Source organism: Drosophila montana, unplaced genomic scaffold (assembly GCF_035044405.1).
Source record: "Drosophila montana isolate Dmon_TW-CO22-7 unplaced genomic scaffold, ASM3504440v1 contig_3200_1, whole genome shotgun sequence".
NCBI classification, from domain to species: domain Eukaryota; kingdom Metazoa; phylum Arthropoda; class Insecta; order Diptera; family Drosophilidae; genus Drosophila; species Drosophila montana.
Window position 1 is genome coordinate 203,429 of NW_026998080.1, and position 22,484 is coordinate 225,912.

General features: G+C 36.5%; 2 protein-coding genes across 3 annotated transcripts in view; one reads left to right on the forward strand and one right to left on the reverse strand.

Annotated features, from left to right (window-relative positions):
- The window catches only part of Hr3 (Hormone receptor 3), a 28,076-nt gene extending 12,034 nt beyond the window's left edge, over positions 1-16,042 (forward strand). The window contains exons 2-9 of one of the 2 annotated variants that reach the window (XM_064686354.1): positions 9,671-9,898; positions 9,996-10,164; positions 10,249-10,418; positions 10,494-10,597; positions 12,127-12,273; positions 12,340-12,583; positions 12,646-12,796; positions 12,861-16,042. In XM_064686354.1, the coding sequence (XP_064542424.1) occupies positions 9,671-9,898; positions 9,996-10,164; positions 10,249-10,418; positions 10,494-10,597; positions 12,127-12,273; positions 12,340-12,583; positions 12,646-12,796; positions 12,861-12,981 (1,334 nt within the window). In that variant the 3' untranslated portion in view covers positions 12,982-16,042. Of the gene's footprint in view, positions 1-9,670; positions 9,899-9,995; positions 10,165-10,248; positions 10,598-12,126; positions 12,274-12,339; positions 12,584-12,645; positions 12,797-12,860 lie in introns of both variants that reach the window. The other variant, XM_064686352.1, reaches the window with a different exon arrangement.
- Positions 7,955-8,849, reverse strand: LOC135431734 (proteasome subunit beta type-6-like). The gene is made up of 2 exons (XM_064687007.1): positions 8,697-8,849; positions 7,955-8,640 (listed from the first exon to the last, which is right to left on the reverse strand). The coding sequence occupies exons 1-2, from the start codon at positions 8,721-8,723 to the stop codon at positions 8,002-8,004; spliced, it is 666 nt and encodes a 221-aa protein (XP_064543077.1). The 5' UTR covers positions 8,724-8,849; the 3' UTR covers positions 7,955-8,001.
- Positions 16,043-22,484: the final 6,442 nt, after the last annotated feature.

Genomic DNA, 22,484 nt, shown 5'->3' on the forward strand with positions numbered 1-22,484 from the left:
TTGATTAGTAAATGCCAAGTTTAATCCAGATATGTTAAATAAATAAGTTTTTCCCACGACAGCTACATGATATAGTAATCCGATATTGATAGGATTCTGCATATATACGAGTTGCAAAAACTAATAAATTCCGAGTTTGGTCAAAATAACTGTAAACCAAAAAGTTTTCCATGCAAGAACCTACTTTTCGACAGTTCGTTCCTATTGCAGCTATATGATATAGTAGTACGATCCAATTCCGACATATATACTGCCTGCAGAGAAAGACAAACCTTTGCAAAGTTTCAAGACAATTGATATATGAGCAAAAGGCTAAAGGCTAAAGTCCTAAATAAAATAGGAGACATCAAAGAAATTTGCAATAAAATGATATTAAATAATTTTCTAAAGAGTCTTAATATTAAAATATTGTTTTACAAGTATTATTTTATATATCGAAATATAACTGAAATATATGTGTAAACTCATAAATGTTAAATGGATGAATGTCCTAGGCTTAGATCGAATCAATCTAGACAGAGACAGTTCAAGCAATTCCATTCGTTAGCTTTTAATGGAAAATACCGGGTGCAAGCCAGAAAATCCCTCCAAAATCTCAGATTAACAACTTTTAAGAGCAGTTAACAGTTTCTACAGCCTCTTCCGAAGTTTCTACAATGACTCTTCAATTTTGAAATTAATATTCATTAAACATCCTCCACATGCCCTTTAAAGCTTAACGAAAAGATAAAGTTAAAATTTCGATATATATGCAAAAAATTACAGAGAAATTTCTGACAAATGAATCATGTGACGAAAATTGTTCACAGACACACACAAACACACAGACACACACACACAAATACGGTTACATGCAGCAGTTTGGTCAGCTTTCATTGTCACGTGCGGCGTATACGTGATTTTCTGTTCGAACAATATGAAGCATACGTCATGTGGTACACTCATCTCCAATCAAAACAAAAAGTGCAAAACAAAGCAACAAATAGGTTGAAATTTAACCGTTACAATATGCACTTAACGAGGGCGGCAAAAAGTAACTGAGCCTGGCTGAAAAGATCAGCTAAAAAGATCAGTTAAGATGGGGGCTTATAAATTACATCATTTGTGAAATTGTCGATTGCGTTGCTCGTTTTCATTTGCTGACGGGCTGTTGCGGGAATTTCGTGGGTCAATCAACTTTTGGCCAAAAGAACATTTATGTATGTTTCCCTCTCCCTCACTCTCCCACTCTCTGCGTGTGTGTGTGTGTGTGTGTGAAAGTATGAGCCAGATCTTTGTTGGCAACAAAAGCAACGGCCAACAGCACGTAGCGGGCAGCAGTGGTCGGAGGGGGGGGGGGGGGAGAGAGAGAGCGGGCAGAACAGTGCGAAATGTAAACATTACACAAAAAAATTCCTGCGTTGGTCAGCGACGTCGCTGCCAAAACCAAAAAAAAAAAAAAAAATAACTGAGAAAAGCAGAGAGCAAAAAAGGCTAAAAGAAAAGGCCATTGACTGGTAAGCACCGTTAGGCCTGTGACTTTGGCATAACTGAGCGTAAATTAAAATTATATTATTATAATGTTGCTGCCGCTGCTGCTGATTATTATTACTGTATTAAGAATGAGCAGCAAAGCAGCGGAGCAGCGTGAATGAATTTGATGCTCTTTACAAATTCTAACGGCGTCTTCCTCAACCACACACACTACACACTCACAAACACACACACACGTGTGCATATGCAAATGCGCGTGAGCAAAAAGAAAGCGCCAACATTACGTAGCCATGCCAACAACATGCTAATGCCGCTCTCTAACGGCATTTTGTTTTATATGTATGTATTTCTTTCCGCCAGCCGGCTTGCCTGCTGTCTGCTCCCCCCGCCACCTACCCTTTTCACTTGTGAAAGCTGCTGGCAAACGAGTTTTTAACTTTTTTTTGTTTTTTTTTTGTTTAACGTGTGCACGTTAACTTGGGCACAAAGAACGCAGCACAGTTAAAGAGCGCGCGCTCCACACAAACACACACATGCATAAGCAAAGAGCGCGCGTTTAAGCAAAGAGCAGCTATAAAAGCTGTCTGTCTGCCTGCCGCTCAGCGTCTGTGTGTGAGTGTGTGTGCGTGTAAAGTTGTGAGTTGGCGCTGTTTTATTATTATTATGAGCTCACTCTCCCCACAATGCGCGCTCTCGCAGCAGTTGAGTTCAGGCTGGCTGGCTGGCTGACTGGCTGGCTGGCAGGCGGTGCATTGACCCCACAGCTCGCTGACCCACTTACGAAGCTGCTTTTGCGAATGCGAATGTTGCGCTCGTGCCGCGCCACCCGAGCGTATTGCTTCGTGACAACTTGTGCAATAGGCAGCAGCGAAACAGCAATAACAACAGCTACAGCTACAGCTGAGGGCAGCGCTGCGACTGCGACTGCGACTTCTTTTGACGCTGCGTCTCTGTTGCTCTCGCTGTGCTCTGTCTGTCGAGGTGCTGCTGCTATTATGCAGTTGTTGTTGTTGCTTTTTGCTGTTGTTGTTTTTGCTATTGCTGTTGCCGTTGTTATTATTATTATTATTATTATTTTATTTGATCGCAGCAGCAGCAGCCGAAACTGCAAATCACATGCAGCTCTACTCTGTATTTATTTATTTTTTGTTTTTATCTCTTTTGCGGCGCACTTTTTTTCGCACATGTCGCTGCATATTAATTTTCGTTGTACGTTTGTTTTTTTTTTCTGTTTACGTTTTTTTTTGTATTTTTTTTGTATTCTGCCTGCATTTGCAATAAAGAAGAACATATTAATTTTGACTTCTGGTTATTGCGGCAGCCAGGCGCTAGAGCGGGACGGGGCGCAAGCCAGCATGTGCGAGCGGGACGGGGCAACAAGAAATCCCGCTGGCAGGCAAAATAAATTGCATATGCAAAAATATTTTCGCGTTTTCTTGTTTGCCATGTGTGCATGTGTGTGCGTTTTTTTTCTCTTTATTTTATTTTTTTTTTTTGGCCCATTCAGAATTTTATTTTGTTGTGCACTTTTGCACAGCGTTTAAATTATCGTTTATGCAGCCCGTGGAAAACTTGTTGGCAAATTGCGGTTTGCACTTGCGGCGCGCTATTTTTCTTCAATTTTTGTTGCTGTTGTTGCTGTTTTTTTTATAGCAACAGCAGCAGTTAATTAACTGTTACTTGCTTTGCTGCCTGTGCATATGGTGCGTATGCGTTATTTTGGCTGTTTTGCCGTCTCTCCCTCTCCCCCTCTCCCTCCCTCCCGCTCTTGCGCACTTCATGAATTCATGCGTTAATTTCATTGTGAAAAACGAGCAATTGGAATTATCAATGGATTTTTATGGGGGCTTGAATAACTTAATGAGTGGGCAACAGATATTACGATCTTTTGTGAGATCTCAAATGCATAATATTAAAAATTTGAATGAATTAGAACCGAAATATACAATTTGATATGGGCCAATTCTGATGTAATATAATAAATAAATAGCTAATAATAAAATAAATCAATATAATAAAATATTAATAAAACAAATATAATAATATAATAACTAGAATAATATGCACATATACACATATTATAAATATGAAAAATATGAAGAATAAAAATAAAAAAAAATATAATATAGTAATTATTAAAATAGTAAATAATAAAATAAGAACCAAATAAATATAATATAAAATAATAAGTTAATGTGTATCCTAAATAAAGAAATATTCAGCCATATGTAAAGAAGATTTTCGAAATATGTCTATAAATTGTTTATGAAAAAGATATGTAAAAGATCTATAAAATGTTAGTCGAAATATACTGTGAGAATGTTATTATATAGCAGGAAAATGTTAAAAAGGTTTTTTTCAAATGTTGGAATCGTATTTAAACTAGTAAATGTTCATTTCGTTGGAAATATTTTGAAATAGAAGAACGTTTCTCATAGAAAGACTTCATTTTCAGGCTATATCTTATAGGCTATATCTTATAGTATATATTCAGTCGAATATATGTAGTACTATGTACAGTTACACGAAGAAAGCTTCAAAACATCGATTAAGCACTATTAAATGATCCATGAATTATTAACGTTTTATATATTTTTGTTTTTTAACTTTAACAAAGAGTTTTAGCAATAATTTGAACCCAGCCTTTTCCATCAAACAAAGGCAACATTTCCGTTATATTTCTGTGTATTGTAAACTTCTGGTATATGGAGTTATCGGAAAGGTAATTCTGCACATATGTAGGCAAATACATATACACATACATTGTATATATGGGCATATGTACATATACAAGTATATCTCGTGCTGACAAATAATTTTGGCAAATATTTGTCACATTTTGAAAGTATGTCAACGTCGTATTTGCCTTTCATTGTGCCATGGTAAATAACATTCTATAATAACGAGGTGGGAGTGCGAGTACTTTTACCTATTTAATTTTGAATTGAACAAATATTTGGAAACATCATTTTCCATTGTTTCCTCATATGCAAGTGCGTATAAACACACACACAAACATACATATATTTATATACATATGTATATTTAAAGACATGTACGTGGTTGTTTGTATGCATATGCTGAGAGCATTTCGCATTTCTCTTTAATTAGTTCTGAAAAGCTCTTAAACTTTAACTGTTACCAGTTAGAACACAAAAGCACACGCAGCTCAATAAGAAGAAAACCTTTTTTGCATATTTATGTGCCTGCATAACGGTAAAGTTGTCAAGCATACATAAGCCATGCATGTGTATGTGTATATGCACATACACACATACATATAGACGTGTATGTTCTGCTTATCCGCCTTCAAAAACACGCAAAGACATTTACAGCTCCAGCAGAGCCGATAAAGATAAAGATTTACTGTCATACGAATGTGTCTGTCAGTATGTTTCGTTATGTGTCTGTTTGCGTGTGTGTTCACTTATTTTGGTTAACAGCTCGCAAAGCTTTTCGCATTTGCCTGAGAACATTACAATTACAACTTTAAAGCGCTTTAAGCGATGCTCAAACAAAACACAAAAAAAACTTAACGACGACGCTGACAGCGGCCAAACGCCGCCTCGTCCACCCCCTGCGCGCTGTCGTCGCAGTCAGCCCGCTGGTGACGACACACATTTGAAAATAGCCAAAAAACAAAAACAACAAAAACTGTCTGTTGCACTGAGCGCTGCTATTAAGCTGCAATTGCAATGGCAGGCAAAGAGCACGGCATTAAGAGCGCGCCATGCACGCCGCTTAAGAGAATGAGAGAGCGATAATGCTTAAGAACAAAGAGAGCGCAGCAAAAGAGCAGCACTTTCTTTTCAATATGTTTTTGTTATTTCATTCGCAACGCGCACTCACCAGAATCAGTTGGATGCCTGTGCGTCTGTGTGTGTGCGAGTGTTGTATGATTTGTATTATGGTGTGTGCTACTGCCGTGTTGGAAAAGTTCATTGACACTTGAAAAACATTTCACACACACATGCACACAGACGTCTCTTACTCATTCGCTCTGACGCTCATCAACTGTCACACATTTCTCCCAATGCAGCAGCAGCGGCAGCAGCAACCATAAAGCGACGTCAGCGGCTTGGCACATTTTTGTACTGCGACAGCGACGACAACATCGCCTGTCTGCTGCTGCGTCGCTGCTGCTGCGCGGCTACTGCTGCTGCTGCTGCGTCGCTGCCGGCTGCGTCTGTGTTTGTCTGCTTTCGGTTCAGCGCGCATCTTTCATCCTCGTGGGTAAATACGCAAAGCGCTAGATTACACAATACGCGGTGCCAGGCAGCAGCAGCGACCGCGACAGCGGCAGTGCGGATTCGCTTATAAAGGCAAGTGCGCTGGGCGGGGGGGCTGGCAGCGCGGGTGCTGGTTATAATCAACTCTGCTTGGCCCAGTCTGCAGCATCAAAGCGCTGCCTAGAACCAGTTCTCTTTTGTGCACGTACGTATGTGTATGTGTGTGTGTGTGCGTGTGCGTGTCTTTGGCTGCAGTTGATCAACGGTCTTTATGCGTCTGCTGCTCTCTTTGTTTGCCGCTAAAGAAATTACATCATCAGCGTTGAAAAGGATTGTTGCATGCTGCGAGGGAATCCCAACAGCTGTCGCTGTCTGTCGCACACACACACACACACACACACACATGCACTCAATTTACTTGAACTGCAGCAACTTGTGCCATTGTCTAGGCAAAACAAGTGGCTTAAGGTACTCTTAATACGCTTTATGCCAGGCTACACAGAGCGAAAAAACGGACTAGAATTTTAATTGAACTTGGGAAATATTCAAATATTAATTTGTCAAAAAATTATAATTTTTGTGTGCTCACAATAATTATAATGTGAGTTAAACTAAAATGACAGCTTTGTTTATACACTTTACAAAATTGCTAGTTGATTTTAAAATCTAAATAAATTAAATCTTTTTATAAAGTTTTGCTATACAACATAAAATTTGTTTTATGGAACACTTTAAAAGCACTCATTCAGTTAAAATTTGTCTTTTCATAGGCTTTGTTGTTGACAACAATTCACCATATATTTTTCTCAGTGCCTGCATTCTTATTGCGTAATAAGTACTTAGTTCTTCGGCGCGTTGGCATTGTTCAGCCACGACAATGGACAACCTACTAAACCCAACTAATATTCCTAATGGCGCATTGTGGCAAATTCCGCTTGCCACGAGAACTTCAATTTGCATGGCTCTCTATGGGCCATATGGCTACAGTTAATGGGCCCCGAATTAGCCCCGACCACGGGGCCAACAAGTAGCAGCAGCCGGAACAAAGTATTGCCCCAACTCCGAGCACAATTGAATAGCCTGTAAAATGTTACAAAGCAATTTGAGCCCCGTTTTACTTCTTTTTTTTTTCCCAAATTAACTTATCTAATAACTTATTTAGAGTTAAATGCGATATATCTAAATAGGTTTCGAATATAAACTGCATTGCGAAGAGGCAACTGTACCAAGTTTTTGAGAGATTTATATGAATATTATTAAAAATATAAATGACCGACAATATTTAACTCTAGAAATAACGTGACTAAAAAAATTTGTATGAGATTCATTTAAGTGTGTCGACAAGTTTTGCAAATTGAGCTGTGCTAGTTCGATTTTATAAGGATGTTTTGCAACCTATATAAAATAAATCTTAGAGAAACTAAAGGTCTACTGAGACTCCAATTTATCTAAAATTAAAGAAATAAAATAAAATCAAAAATGAAAAGGCAAGAAAGCAAAAAGTTTTGAGTAATTTTAGGAATAAGATGTTCTTAAGAGGATTCTATAAGTGATTTGTGAAGTTTTATATAATGGAAATTATATACGAATATGATCAAATAAATAATACCTTAGAAAACCAAAAAGATATTGATAATTAAATAAAAAATAAATTGTATACTATATACTTCAATATGGGTAAAAATATGGGAACGCATAGAAAAAAAGATTATAAAAGTTTATACTGCAAACTTTTTCAATATGTAAGCAAACTTCTAGGCTTGGATAGGTAAACGGCCAGAAAGATAGCTCTAAAGAAACTATAACAGTTTAGCTTGCAATACGAATCGAAATATATATAAAAATTATATGTAGTATTCCCAAGCATGCAGCTGAATAAACCTTCAAATTTCCATGTCCAACAATTAAGAGAAACCCCAGGTGAAAATATAAAAATCTACATCTGCACTAGCTTAGACTTCAAACGTATTACCAAACGCCAAATTCAAGATTCCACAGAATTGTGCTGAGATTTTCTGATTATACTATAAATTGAGAAAAAAACCCGAATTTCCCGATGTTAATATCTTTTTTCTAGGCTTGGATAGGGAAAAGATCTTAAATGTTTCGACCAGCAAGTTAGCTTTATAAAAACAATAACAGTTTATCTGGCCATAAGAATCGATATATATATATATATATATATATATATTTATATAATATATATGTAATATTCCCAAGTAAACTCCCTAGTTAAGAGAAACGTCGGTGGATAATATAAAAATCTATAATATCGACACAAGCTAAGATTTGAGACGTATCACCAAACGCCGAATTCAAGATTCCACAGAATTGTGTTGGCATACTTGACCATTTCGGGATCCTTGTCGCAGCAGATGCACGCGTCCATGCCGTACTCGTTGATGACGCCAACTCGGACGATGCCGCCGGAGCTGCAGTCGTGCTGGATGGCCAGCTGGACGGCGCTCTTGACCAGCTCCACGGTTTCCGCCTGCTGCATGCCGGGTCTGTAGTGGGCGGTGACAAAGCCCTGGATATAGGCCGCGCCGGAGCCGGCAACGGCGCAGGGTTCGTGCACCATGAGTCCGCTGATGGGCACACTGTACACCTGGCCGCCGTGGCATCTGTCCCAGCCGGCGACTATGATGCTGGCCATCATCGACTGGCGCGACTCGTAGATCTTGTTCCGGAAATGGACAGCCGCATCGCGGACCAGCGCCGGCTCGCCCACGCTGCACTCGTAGTAGTTCATCGCGTAGGCGACCGTGTTGGCCAGCGTCTGAGTCTGGGAGGCGGACCCGCTCCGGCAACAGTATATATGATCCGTGATCCGTGTCAGCTTGTCGGCCGACCGATTCGAGACATATGTCCTGCAGCTAGTGCGCGAATCGGCGCCCATAACAACGCCTCCATCGAACTCGACGGCGATAATTGTGGTCTGCGGGCTGAACTATTCTAGAGATCTTTCAATACACTAGCCTGACGGCAACTTACGCCGCCAAAATAGTCGCAATTGTCCATTGTTTCGTGTTTGTGGAATGCCTTAAACTAACTAAATACAACACGTATAAAATTATAAATAAAACTAGGCTCAAATTACATGTTTTCATATGAGGCCTAGATTCATTCTGTTTGCCATCAGGCTCAAATAATTATGAGTTTGATTTAGTTTTCATCTGTTATTATCATACCTATATATAAGCACGCTATATGCCAAACTTAAACATTATAGCGCATATATTTCCCGAGCTATGATCGTGTTAATATAAGATACGATTATCTCCTAACTCTTCTCGCTTCCTTGCACCTCTGCAAAAGGTTTTCTAATTTTGTTTAAATAAAGATCCTTAATTAGATATTACACAATATTAGATGAGACCTCGATGGATTTATATCGCAGCTTTATCTTTGCCTATTTTTCGTTAAGAACATAAAAACTTATTAGTTTGACTAAGTATTAATCTGATATTATCAAGACTTTGTATAAGCACGCTGTATACCAAATTTGACCATCATCGCATATATATTTCCCGAGTTATAATCGTGTTAATATAAGATATAACAGAAGGTTTTCTAATTTTGTTTAAATAACGAATAATTGGCAGAAATTACGTGATTCTATTCTATTTTTGAACAACCTTTCAAAAGGTTTTCTAATTTTTTTTAAATAAAGAACCTTTGTGGATGACTCGAAGCCATAAGGCATAAAATTTGATATAGAGAATTTCATTGGGAGCTAACAGTTCTTCTACTCAAATATTTTACTATTTATTGTTTAGTCTAAGTCTAATCTAAGTAATATCCCAATCTATATATTGGAACTTCATATCATTAAATCAATTAAATAAAAAATCGATTAATATTCAAACTAGTTCCAGGCCACATTTCAACTTGTTTTGCGCTCTATTACTTCAAGAAATGATGAAAATGTCTAATTGATAACAATAAACCTTTTTTTTTGCTTGCAGCTCAAATTGAAATAATTCCATGCAAAGTCTGTGGCGACAAATCATCGGGCGTGCATTACGGCGTTATCACCTGTGAGGGCTGCAAGGGCTTCTTCCGGCGATCGCAGAGCTCCGTGGTTAACTATCAGTGTCCGCGCAACAAGCAATGCGTTGTGGACCGTGTCAATCGGAATCGCTGTCAATACTGTAGACTGCAAAAGTGCCTAAAATTGGGAATGAGTCGTGATGGTATGATGCAGGCAGACCACAAGACCGCAGTTCACACAAACAGCAAAGCAATCTTTGGGATAGATTCTTAAGTAATTTTCAACTTTGTGTTTTGCAGCTGTAAAATTCGGCAGAATGTCCAAGAAGCAGCGCGAGAAGGTCGAGGACGAGGTCCGATTCCATCGCGCCCAGATGCGAGCCCAGAGCGACGCGGCACCGGATAGTTCCGTGTACGACACACAAACGCCCTCTAGCAGCGATCAGCTGCAGCACAACAACTACAACAGGTGCAGTATCGATGCTTACACAGACATTTGTCAAATATTGAATACACTACTTGTATTTATGGGTCTTCTGCCCTTCTTTCACAGCTACAGCGGCGGCTACTCCAGCAACGAGGTCGGCTACGGCAGTCCCTACGGCTACTCGGCATCGGTGACGCCGCAGCAGACCATGCAATACGATATATCGGCCGACTATGTGGACAGCACCACCTACGAGCCGCGCAGTACAATGATCGATCCCGAATTTATAAGTCATGGTATCTCACGATCTCCTTCAATAAGCCATCTAGGCAGTCGGTTTAATAATGCGTATTCCCACTTCTATTTCACAGCGGATGGCGATATCAACGAGGTGCTGATCAAAACCCTGTCGGAGGCGCATGCAAATACAAATACCAAACTGGAATCTGTGCATGACATGTTCCGAAAGCCTCAGGTGTGTAAAGGGGCAACTAAAAGTAATCAGATCAAATTGGCAATAGAAGTGGAGTGCATATGATTACTACAGAGATCTTTACGTAGTAGTTGAGAGGGTAGATTTTACAAGATCTATAAAGCGGAGATCTAGAGATATTTTCATCAATACAAGATTCTATTATTCTACCTTTTTTTCTTATTGGGCTATATAATATAGAACTGCCAACTTAATAAGATTTCAATCATATAAAGTAGACATTGTTAAACTAGTAAATGTCGGGTTTGGTCAAGATATATTTATAAACAAAGAAGTTTTTCAAATTCCAGCTATACGATAGTGTTGACCGATATTGATAGGACTTTGAACCTGCTTTTAGACTGATCATTCCTACGACAGCTATATGATATAGAGCAACGATCCGGCGGGTTCCGACATGTATACTGCCTGCAACCGAAAGACGTATCTATGCAAAGTCTCGGGACGATAACTTTTAACCTGAGAGACTAGTTCGCATAGAAACAGACAGACGGACGGAAGGCTGTTTATGCTGGCTTAGAATCTATATACTTAATAGGATTGGAGATGTCTTCTTCTATGCAATATACATTTCATGCTAAGATTATAATACCAACTGCAAGAGTATCAGCCTTGCTAGCAGCTACCGATTGGTATCGAGTAGGAGAGAAAACGATTTCTAATTAAAAATAGGAATTAAATTAGAAATGAAAACGATTCGAAATTGATTCTGATTCACTCGGCATCAGCATCGGATCAGCAAAACGAAAACGAGTCAAAATGTATCGAGATTTACTTTTCCAAATGAAAAGATATACCAGGGATTTTAAGGAATAAAAATGACAAATAGATAGATAGATAGATTGATAGATAGATGGATTGATAGATAGATTGATAAATAGATTAATATATAGATATATAGATAAATAGATAATTCGATTGATAGATTGATAGAAATATAGATAGATAGATACAGATATATGGATACAGATAGATTTGTTATTGTAAGCATGAAATAATCCTTTAAAACGGTATAAATATAGATATTCCATTTAGGGAAGAGATTCAACACTATGTTATTCCATATAGCATATATATATTATTATTTTTTAATATATAGAAGAAATTTTCTTGATCTGAAATGCAAAAAATTATAGGAAACACGAAGTTAGAACATCAAGCAGAAGCGAATAATAAAATTAGGATATTTCGAATAATCTAATCTATTTTGAGGCTATATCAAAGAAAATTACAATTTTCTTAAATTTTCTTTAATATATCTTTAAAGATAAGACTATCCGAAATATCCTTGCTTCCATTAGACAAAGCTGTGTAAATTTGCGAGAAGAGATTAGTCTATAATTTAATTCTCATAATGTTCGCAGATAGTTCTTAGCAGCATAAAAGATTTTGGTAAAGATCAGTCTTATTATAAACAACAAAAGGTCATTAGTTTTTAATATGCCATAAAATACTTTAAATATATTTATATTAATTATACATATTAAATGTTTGATACTCTCTCATTGCAGGATCTATCACGCATACTCTATTACAAAAATCTGGGCCAAGAGGAGCTCTGGCTGGACTGCGCCGAGAAGCTGACACAAATGATACAGAATATAATCGAATTTGCAAAGCTAATACCGGGCTTCATGCGCCTCAGTCAGGATGATCAGGTGAGTTCTAGAACTTAATATCTGTTTGATATGTGAATTGAACTAAACGGATTGCGCTCCTTGCAGATATTATTGCTGAAGACGGGCTCATTCGAGCTGGCGATTGTTCGCATGTCCAGATTGCTAGATCTCTCACAGAACGCTGTGCTGTATGGCGATGTGATGCTGCCGCAGGAGGCATTCTACACATCCGACTCGGATGAGATGCGTCTGGTGTCGCGCATTTTCCAAACGGCTAAATCGATAGCCGAACTTAAACTGACTGAAACCGAACTGGCGCTATATCAGAGTCTAGTGCTGCTCTGGCCAGGTGAGTCTACAACAAAAATATATGCATTCGATTCGCATTAACTGAAATGAACTCTTTTTTAGAACGCAATGGAGTGCGCGGCAATACGGAAATACAGAGGCTTTTCAATCTGAGCATGAATGCAATACGGCAGGAGCTGGAAACGAATCATGCGCCGCTCAAGGGCGATGTGACCGTGCTGGACACGCTCCTCAATAATATACCCAATTTCCGGTTAGCTAAAAGCAAACTTTCTCTCTATGTATGACACCTAATTGTGATCTTGTTGTTTTCGTAGCGATATTTCGATTTTGCACATGGAAGCGTTGAGCAAATTTAAGCAACAGCATCCGAATGTTGTATTCCCAGCGCTATACAAGGAGCTATTCTCAATAGATTCACAACAGGATCTGACATAACCAGAGCCGCTTTTTACGGATACGTCAACCGGTTCTGTCGCAGATGTTGCTGCCGGCTGTCCGCTCGAAATATTGGCAACGGCAACGGCAGCGGCAACGGCAACTGCAACATCACCCGTGCATCAGCTGCAGCTGGAGGACTGAAGCGGCAACAACAACAACAACAACAATAACAGCAACAACAATAACAACAAGCAACAACAACAAGCAACAACAGAAAGGAAAAACCAACTTTATCATCATTTAAGCTAGCATACAACCAAGGATGTGATCCTGGCCGAGGACTCACTTAAAATTACATAAAGCAAGCTACAAACAAAACAAAAAAAAAAAGAAAAAAAATATTTCAAAAATATTATATATACTTTTTTCTAGGCAAGAGAAAAAAACAGAGTTAAAACCAGGCTAAATAAATGAGTAAACAAAAAAACAGTAAATAAAATATGAAGAAAATTCAAATAAAACGTAACTCAGTTAATCTTTCGCTTCATAGACAAAATATACAAAAAGTAAAAGTCAAAATGCATTTTAGCAAAAGTTTTCAAGATAAAAGAAAAAACATACATAAAAAAACAAAACTAAACAAAATAATGAAACACAACAGTTTTCAGTTAGATACGTTTTACAACACTGCTAAATAGCCACGCCCCTTAGCCAAGTACTTAAACAAAAAAGAGAAGAAAAAAAAAACAAACTAGAAAAAGGTTTTTCTTGTTTCTATACCAAAATTTGCGTATCTATTTTGTAAACTGAGCTCAGCTTGATTTTATTGTATTGTACCTAGAAACCCAGCGCGACCTACTACCCGGCCCCCGACCCCTCCCCCGAAAAAGAAACACACCGCTAACCCTCTAGGTTGTCTCTGCCTTTTGTTGTAAACTAAACATGTGTATTATATATACAATATATATATATATATATATATATCTAAATATATATATATATGTCTTAAATATTATCATTTTTTATATGATTCTACGTATACATAATGCAACATTTATGTAAAGAAAAAGAAAACAAAAACAAAAATCGAATATCTCGGAAAAATGTGTTCTTATATAATTATGATTAATGCAATTACAAATATTTACAATTATATTTACGTTAAACTTTAAACAAACACGAAAACTTACAGCACATACAACAACAACAAAAACAGAATTATGCAAAAATATTCTGTTGAAAAAGAGAAAATGAAAACAGCTTTTGAAATAAATTTTTCGTTTAATCATAAATCATATTTTTAGCATGGTAGCAAATCCCAAATTCCGGTTCCAAGGTTTAGTAGATTTAATTAAAAACAAAACATAAGCATTAACAGACTTTAATAGTTTAGCTAACACAAAAAACAAAAACAAAAACAAAAACTTTTGATATACAATACAATACATATAAAACGAAACGAAAAAAACAAAATAAATAAAACATGTAATAAATAATTATGTAAAAGGAAAGTAAGGAATGGAAAAATTATATGCGATGAGCCTACACGTAATATCAAGTTACAAGTTTATTGTTTTAAGCAAACAAAAATTACAAAATAAATACATATATTAAAAAAAAAAAAAAAAAAAAAATAAAACAAAAATACGAAAAAAATACCAAACAGACTGATGGACCGCACGCCACAACCCGGACAGCTCCCCGCGCCACTCCTCACACCTGAACCGCCCACAACACGCCCACAAAAAAGAAAAAAAAACAACATTTAAAGACAAAGCAATTTGGTTTTAGATTATTTGATTTGTTTGTTAAGTTATGTTTCGTTCTTTCTGGTAAATTAAACGACTGACTACACAAAGACGTTGCACACACTCACACACACACACACACACTTTACATTAGTTAAACTAGCATTAAACAAGAACAAGAACAACAACAACAACAACCAACTTTGGATAGTAGGTGATAATTGGTGTGTCTTAAATGCCCTCCTCCCCCCGCTCCGAACCGCTCCCTTCATGCTGCTTCCTACCAATCCGCAAGAATCAAAAACAAAAACAACATATATATATATATATATATATATAGTACTTTTTTACTAAATTGCAATTAGCATATGAAATTTTTGGTAGACAGGCAAAAGAAAAGCGCATCCTTTTTCCCCACAACAGGCAGGCAAATATTATTAAATAAACTAATTATATAAACTATAATTAAATGTATGCAAGCAACAGCAATGAGAAATGCAAAAGCGACAATTAAACACATATATATAAATAATAAATTACCAATCGCAATTCCACAATTAATTCACTTTCTTTTCGGCTTTCGGCTTTCATGCCCGGCGTCTAGAATAATTTGTTTGGCTGCTTTCGTTTTGTTTAAACAATTGAGATAAGTGAATTAACCAAATTACGTTTGACATTTTTGGCCTTAAAATGAAAAAGAAAAACAAACAAAACACAACAAAAATTAAGTAAATACTTTATATATATACACCACATATATACATATATATATTATATATATATATATAGCGAATAAAATTTAGTTATAATTTATACAAAGCAAGGGAGCAGCTTTCAAATGGCAAACTTTAGGCGATAGCCCGGCAAGAGAACATGAAATAAATAATTCAAAAAGAAAGAAAAATATTGTTAAATAAAGAAAACTCAACTGAAGAGAAGCAGCAGCAGCAACAAATAGACAACAAGAAGAACAACAACAAAAGTTAAAAGTTGAGTTGAGCAAAGAAAAAAAACAAACAAAAAACAAAAAGTATCTATATAAAATATATATACAAGAAATAAATATATATATTGTTAAATTTTTATGCTAAGTTTTTAGTGCAAAGAAAAAAAAATGGTTAAATTTTTAATAAACATAAAAATGAGAGAAGAAGAAGAAGAAAAAAAGAAAAAAACAACACGAGTAAATCTAAATTTAAATTTAGCATATAATGGCATATTATTATGTTACAATATTTACAATATAAACAAACGAGAAGCAGATGAAGAAAAGAATAAAAAAAAACACAACAAGAAACTCCCCCTATAAACATGAGAAAATAAAATGAGAAAAACTGAAAATATATACAAAAAAAAAAAATGAAAGAAAAACTAACGGAAAAACTCATATGAAAGCAGCTGAATTAATTCATTCATTATGATATATGATTAAGTGTAGTCGTAGTACGACTGTTGCACATTGCATATATACATGCCACACACACTCACACACACACACCACACACACACACATACATATAGGTCCAGCAACTGCAACTGACAGTTATAAATGATGAGCAGGCAGCTGACTTTAGTTTAAATACAAATACCTAAAGCAATACCTACTAAAGGCATCAGGGCGTTAGTACAGTGTGCGCTGCCTAAGGCAGAACAACATGTGCTGCATACATAAAGCAAAGCAACTCTTTCTCGCCGTTAAACAGGCCCAAGCCGTTGTTTACCGTAGGCAGCGCACACTGTACTTGTTACGTTTGACAGCGCATTTACTTTTGCTGTTCGCCAAGCAGTTGTCAGCACTGTGTTTTTCAACATCAAATATCCTTGCAATATTTCAACACTCTCTCTCACACAAACACAGGCACACCACACACACACACACACACGCAGCCTGTTTCCTGCACAACGCGGCGTATGCGCAACATTTTGTTTGTTTATTTCTTTCCTTCGTTTTCTTTTCTTTGCAGTCTATTTTGCTGTCTATTTTGGTAATATTTGTATTTCACCTGCATGTTATACATATTACGCTTTGTTTAATGTTTTTTTAAATGCTTTTTTTGACGCGTGCATAAATAAAACACAGCTACATACATAAAGCACTGGAAAAAATTAATATTTATTGCGCAGTTGTAAACAATTTTTGCTTTCTTATATAAGGAAAATTGCTAACAGTTTGACAGCAGCAGCAGCAGCAGTAAAAAAATAGACGAGCAAAAAGAATTTGCAGTGAGCACAACTTTTTTATACCCTTCCCCCACACGTTTTTAATCAGGGTATGAAAAAAGCAAAATAAGCAAAACTCAAAACAAAGCGCAGCAGATGAAAAAAAAAAGATGAAACTTAAGAGCATAAACAATAAAATTTATATATATATATATATACATATATACATACATACATATATGTATATATACTTAACGTATAAATCGTTTTTTATATGCTTACATAATTTAGTTTAACTAGATGAATTCGTTTTTTATATATTTGTAAATTGTTTTTTAGGTAAATCGAATTATATAAACTGTGTCTCTATACATACATGCATATATACAAAGTACACACACATATATCGTATATATATATATATATATGGACTATATATATGTATATATATATAAATGCAGGCAGAAGAGCATACATATGTGTATGCTGCATTATTATGATTATTATTATGATTATTACGATTATTATTATGATTAAAAACCAATCACAACAAAACAACAACAAAATAAAAACCAATTCAAAGAAAGTTGAAGATAACTTTAAAGAATGATAAAACGCAAGCAACTAAAGAGAAAAATGGAAAACAAAACATAACAAAAACAAAAAAAAACTAAATAATTCAATTCATTCTTAACAATAAAGTGTAATCTGAATTATACAAAGAAAAGAAAAACAAGGAAAAACAACAACAACAAAAACCAAGAAGAAGATGAGTGAAAAATCTTTTGCCGCCTCTTCTGTTTTTTATTATGTTTGTATTTGCTTTAATCCGTTTCAATTATGCAGTTTTTCCAGCTGACTGCAAGGGGTGTGTGCGGCTAAAGGGGAAGGGGGAGGGGGAGGGGTGTGGGGTGGAAAATGCTTTTATTGCGCATTTTCAATTATTAATTAGCTTGTGGCGGCCTATGAAAACGGCATTGTTTAATGTCCGCTCTTTAATATGCGCATTTACTGCCATATTTATGGATCGTCGCATTAACTGCAGCCAATCCGCGCGGATTGACCAATTGATTGACTGGCTGGCATTCGGGAAATGAATTGCCATGCGATATGCCTTGCGGCTATTTTCATTGCATTCTGAAAAGTCACAACGCAACGACTCAATTTTCACAGCTTGTCGGGCAGCAGTCAACAATAACTCAAAAAGCTCAGCGCCTACATTATTGAATAATGGGAAAAACGGAAAAGGCCGCGTACAATTTTAATGAGTTCTTTTGTGCCTCAATTAAAGGAAATAATCGCAATATGACACGCCAATCCAACTTGTAACCTAGGCTTTAAACTGTCAACGTGCTCTCAATGAGGTTGTAAGTATCCTCAAAGCTTGCTGCAGCGTAAAGCTCTTAAAGCTTTTAAATGAGACAAGTGAATGGATTCGATCGAGCGGAAAATGGTAAGTCAAGCTTTAAGCTGTAAGTGAGCTTTATTGTTGCTTTAAGTTTCAAAGCGCTTTCTCATAAATTAAGCTTTATTTTTATTAATCAATGATAGTCCATTGGCATTTTAAAGGAGATCACATTGCAGGAAAATCAAAAATAATAATAATTTATGTTTGTATATTTAAAGACAATAATTATATTAATATTAATAATAAAAATAATAATTTACTCTATTCAAAAATTAATAATGATATTATTAATAAAATTAATATAAAAAAAGTGTATTTTTATATAATTTAAATTAATTTAACTTTGTATTATTATTAGAACATTAATCAGAATCTTTCAATTAGGATTTTTAGTTTTAACAACAAATTCTAAGCAAATTTTCGTCACCAATTTAGCGCTCATTAAATATTATACAGGAAAAAACATTCACTTTATTTATTACTCTATTAAATTGAGACTCTCTTTTAAAACAATTCTGCCTTAATTGATGCAACATTGTTATCTTTATCTATTATCTTTATCTCAATGCTGTCAGCTTAACCACAAATTTGTTGTTTGAGCCGGCTCCGAAAACTAGGTAAAAAGACAAATGCAAAGTTGATTTAACATTTGGTTGCGTTGCGGCTTAAAGGTAAACATATGAGCAAAAAACTATTACTAGCTGACTTCATCAGAATGACCTTGCCACAAACACACACACACACGCACACAAGCAGAGACAGCCGCAAATGGACATACGCAACTAAAGCACAACAAACACACACACACACATACACACGCACAACCGGAGACTGGCCATAAATCTAAGTGGCATTGAGTTCATTTGTGGCCAAGAGTCTGCGTGTGAGTGTGTGTGTGTGTGTGAGAGTGTGAGTGTGTGTCTTTGTGTTTATTGGTGTTTATTTCAACGCAAGTGGAGCAGCCAAAAGAAGAAAAACTTTAGTTTCGGTTTAGTCCGAGTTGCTTTTTGCAGGTGTCCATGCTAAGGGGAGGGTGGCGGAAAGAAGGGTGGGAGGGGGCGGTAGAGGGGAGTCTATCTTGTAAGATTTTGTGCTCTGTGCAGCACGTCTTGTGGCCAAGAGAGCTTTGGATTTATGGCCATCAAGGCAAGTGCTCAGCGCTCTGCTGTTGTGTGGCAATAGCAAAAGTTTGCTGAACTTGCCAAATATCTTGCCACTTGGCTCAGCAAAAACCAGTTTACCCACTGGCCTTGCCAAACAGCAGGACAGGCGGTCAGGAGATTTTCGGGACGGGGTGGGGGGGCAACCACATTTGGCCAGGACACGAATGTGTCTTTAACATGTTCATAAATTACAAGCCGCTGCCTGGGAGCTGGCGTAGCTGATTGGCTCTGATCAATATGCAAATGCATAATATATGTACACATACATATATATGCATAAATATATTGGCGACAAGTTTTTCGGACCGTGCAACATTTTGCGAGCCGCAGCTGTTGCAACTTTAACGCGCTTCCGTCAATTGAATTTACGAGCCAAACGGGAAAATTGTGTCACACACAGAAAGCATCGGCAACAACAACAACAACAACAACAACAACAACAACGGCAAACAATGGTCGATTCGGATTCAACGCGACATGAACACGGAGACAACATGCTGCTGCCACATGCAACAGCAACAACTATTGTATGTTGCATGCCTCTCGCGACCGACATAGTTAAGTGAAAATTTATTGGTTAAGGAAATGAAGACAACAGGCTGATGTATTGGTTTCCGGGCCTTACAATTCGATAATCCTTTTTCGCCACGCTCAGTGCACACGCTCACCATATGTGTGTGTCGGTTGTGTGTGCGTGTGTGTGTACGTGCGAGGGCAGCTCAATCAGTTCAATCAAATGTGAAATATTTTAATTTAAATTTGCATATTTCACGAAAATCTGTTTTAAATCAAAATTACGGTATCCATGTATGTAAATATTAATAGAAGGTTTCGTAAAACTTGTTAAAATATAATAGGTATATAAAATAAAATAAATATAAAAACGGGAAAGAAGGGCTATCTTCGGCACGCCGAACATTTAATACCCTTGCAGACCGAACCTTTTCTATTAGCCATGTTTGTTCAATATATTTTGAAAAACCAAAAAAGCTTATGCGTTACACGTTTCAAGACAAAATTATAATTACCTCTGCTAGAGTATAAAAATTTAGAATTAAATTAAATTTAAATATTGTAATTTTCATAATAAATACTTAAGTGTTCGATTAAAGCAAGATATTTATCGAAATCTGAATAAGCGAGTGTAATCGATGTTGAAATAATAAAGACCGCATCGATACTACGAGCTTTGATATTGACCTGACTTATGAGGCTTGGGCGACAAGATTTATAAAAAATAGGATGACTGCGTAATTTAGATCTTAGAGGTATGAAAAACTCTTCCAAGCAGCTAACATTTCCTATGCCTAAATACAACATTTGAGTTTGCATTAAAAGAGAAACTTTATAAATAAAAAAGAAACTTAAAAAATAAAGGAAATAAACGTGTTTTTCTATACATAAATTTATTTTTATTTAGTACTAGAGGCACTTCTCTAAAACCAAGCGACAATAAAAATGCCTATAAAATCTTACAAATTCCAATTAAGTTCTTAAAAACCAAAATAGGCCCACAAATTGTTACGCATTCAAATTAAATTCGGCTCAAATCAGCGAAAAGTCTAGAAAAGACCCTCGTTGGAAAGCGAAAGGCTTTCGTTTCACTCATTTCTTGTGTTATTTCTTTGTGGCGCCGCTTGGCCAACAGGTTAGCCAAATGTGGCCTCAACGAATGGGCCAATTCGCTTGGCCAATTGATTGAGCGAGCGCGTCCCTTGGCCTTGCGCCAGTTTTTATTGCACAAATATTGACATTGAGATTGATTGAAAGGCTTTCAGCCAAGTTGTTGCAAGTTGTTAATGTTGCACGTTGTTTTTCCTTTTTGTTTCCGTTTGTTGTTTGTTTGCTTTGTGGCTGCTGCTGCTGTCGCTGCTGCTGCTGCTGCTGCTCGTTGTCACATTCACTTAATTTGCTGCTAATGACCCGGCCAACAAACGATTTTGGTGCAATGCTCTGTGCTGTTCAATTAATAATATGTATTTTCTTCCTTTTGACACTTGGCAACACTTCCATTATGTATACGCCGCGCAACCGGGCGCCAAAAGCCGTAGTCGGACCCGGTAAACGGCAACCGGTCGCAATTTGTTTACTCAAGCATTGGGATTTTGACTCTATTATGAGAGCCAACACTTGACGGCGATTATATCATCCAATTTAATTGCCAACAATACCAAAAAAGCAACAAAAATGTACTCAGAAAACTCTGCAATTGCAGGCCAGTTGGCCTGGCCAATAAATCATTAAAGAAATATGTATATATTACATATAAATATTTATCTTTACACCAATTATATATATCACAAATGTTATATCATGGCCGAAGAAAAGTGAAAACGCTTTGCTTGTTGCGTTTCTTTTCATTTTTTTTTGTGTGTCTTCCAGCTGCTAACTTGTGCGGAAAATGTTTTGGTTGCCGTCCAGTTAACAAATGGATGAGCTGCTGACCAACTGCAAGTGTCGTTTTTGGCCATTATTTTTAGCTGTTGCTGTTATGCAATGCGGGTGGCCGGAAAATGCGTCCAAAACCAGTTGAAGACGCGTTGCACTAGGTGCTCTATTGACTGCACGTGAAACACCTTTGGTAGCAACGGTTTAATACTAAATTATATTTATTGCAACTGCAGAAAATGCCCATTAATTAAAAAGAGTTGCGTAAAGCTGAAGCGCAAGGCTTTAAGATCTTAGTCAGCCTAATAGCAGAAACTGAGCACGTTCATGTGCTTTTAATTGAAAAAAAAATCTCAAAAGCACTCCAAAATATATTAAAAGCTTTAAGTTGAGCTTTAAGGACGTGCATGTGCTTTCAAGCTTTATTCTACATTTTTGAACAAGCAATTATAATACCAAAATATTTAAAAAGCTCTAAGTTGATCTTGAAAGATTTTAATGTACAATACATTTTTTTTTATACTTATAAAAGCTTCAAAGCACACCGTAATATAAAAAAGCTTTCAGAAATATTCATGTGCGTTAAATCCTATTCTAAATTTAGGAAAAGAACATCTTAAACCAGATTCAAATATTAAAAAAGCTTTGAGTTGAGCTTTAAGTGCGTTCATTTCATATTCAATCTTAATTTTA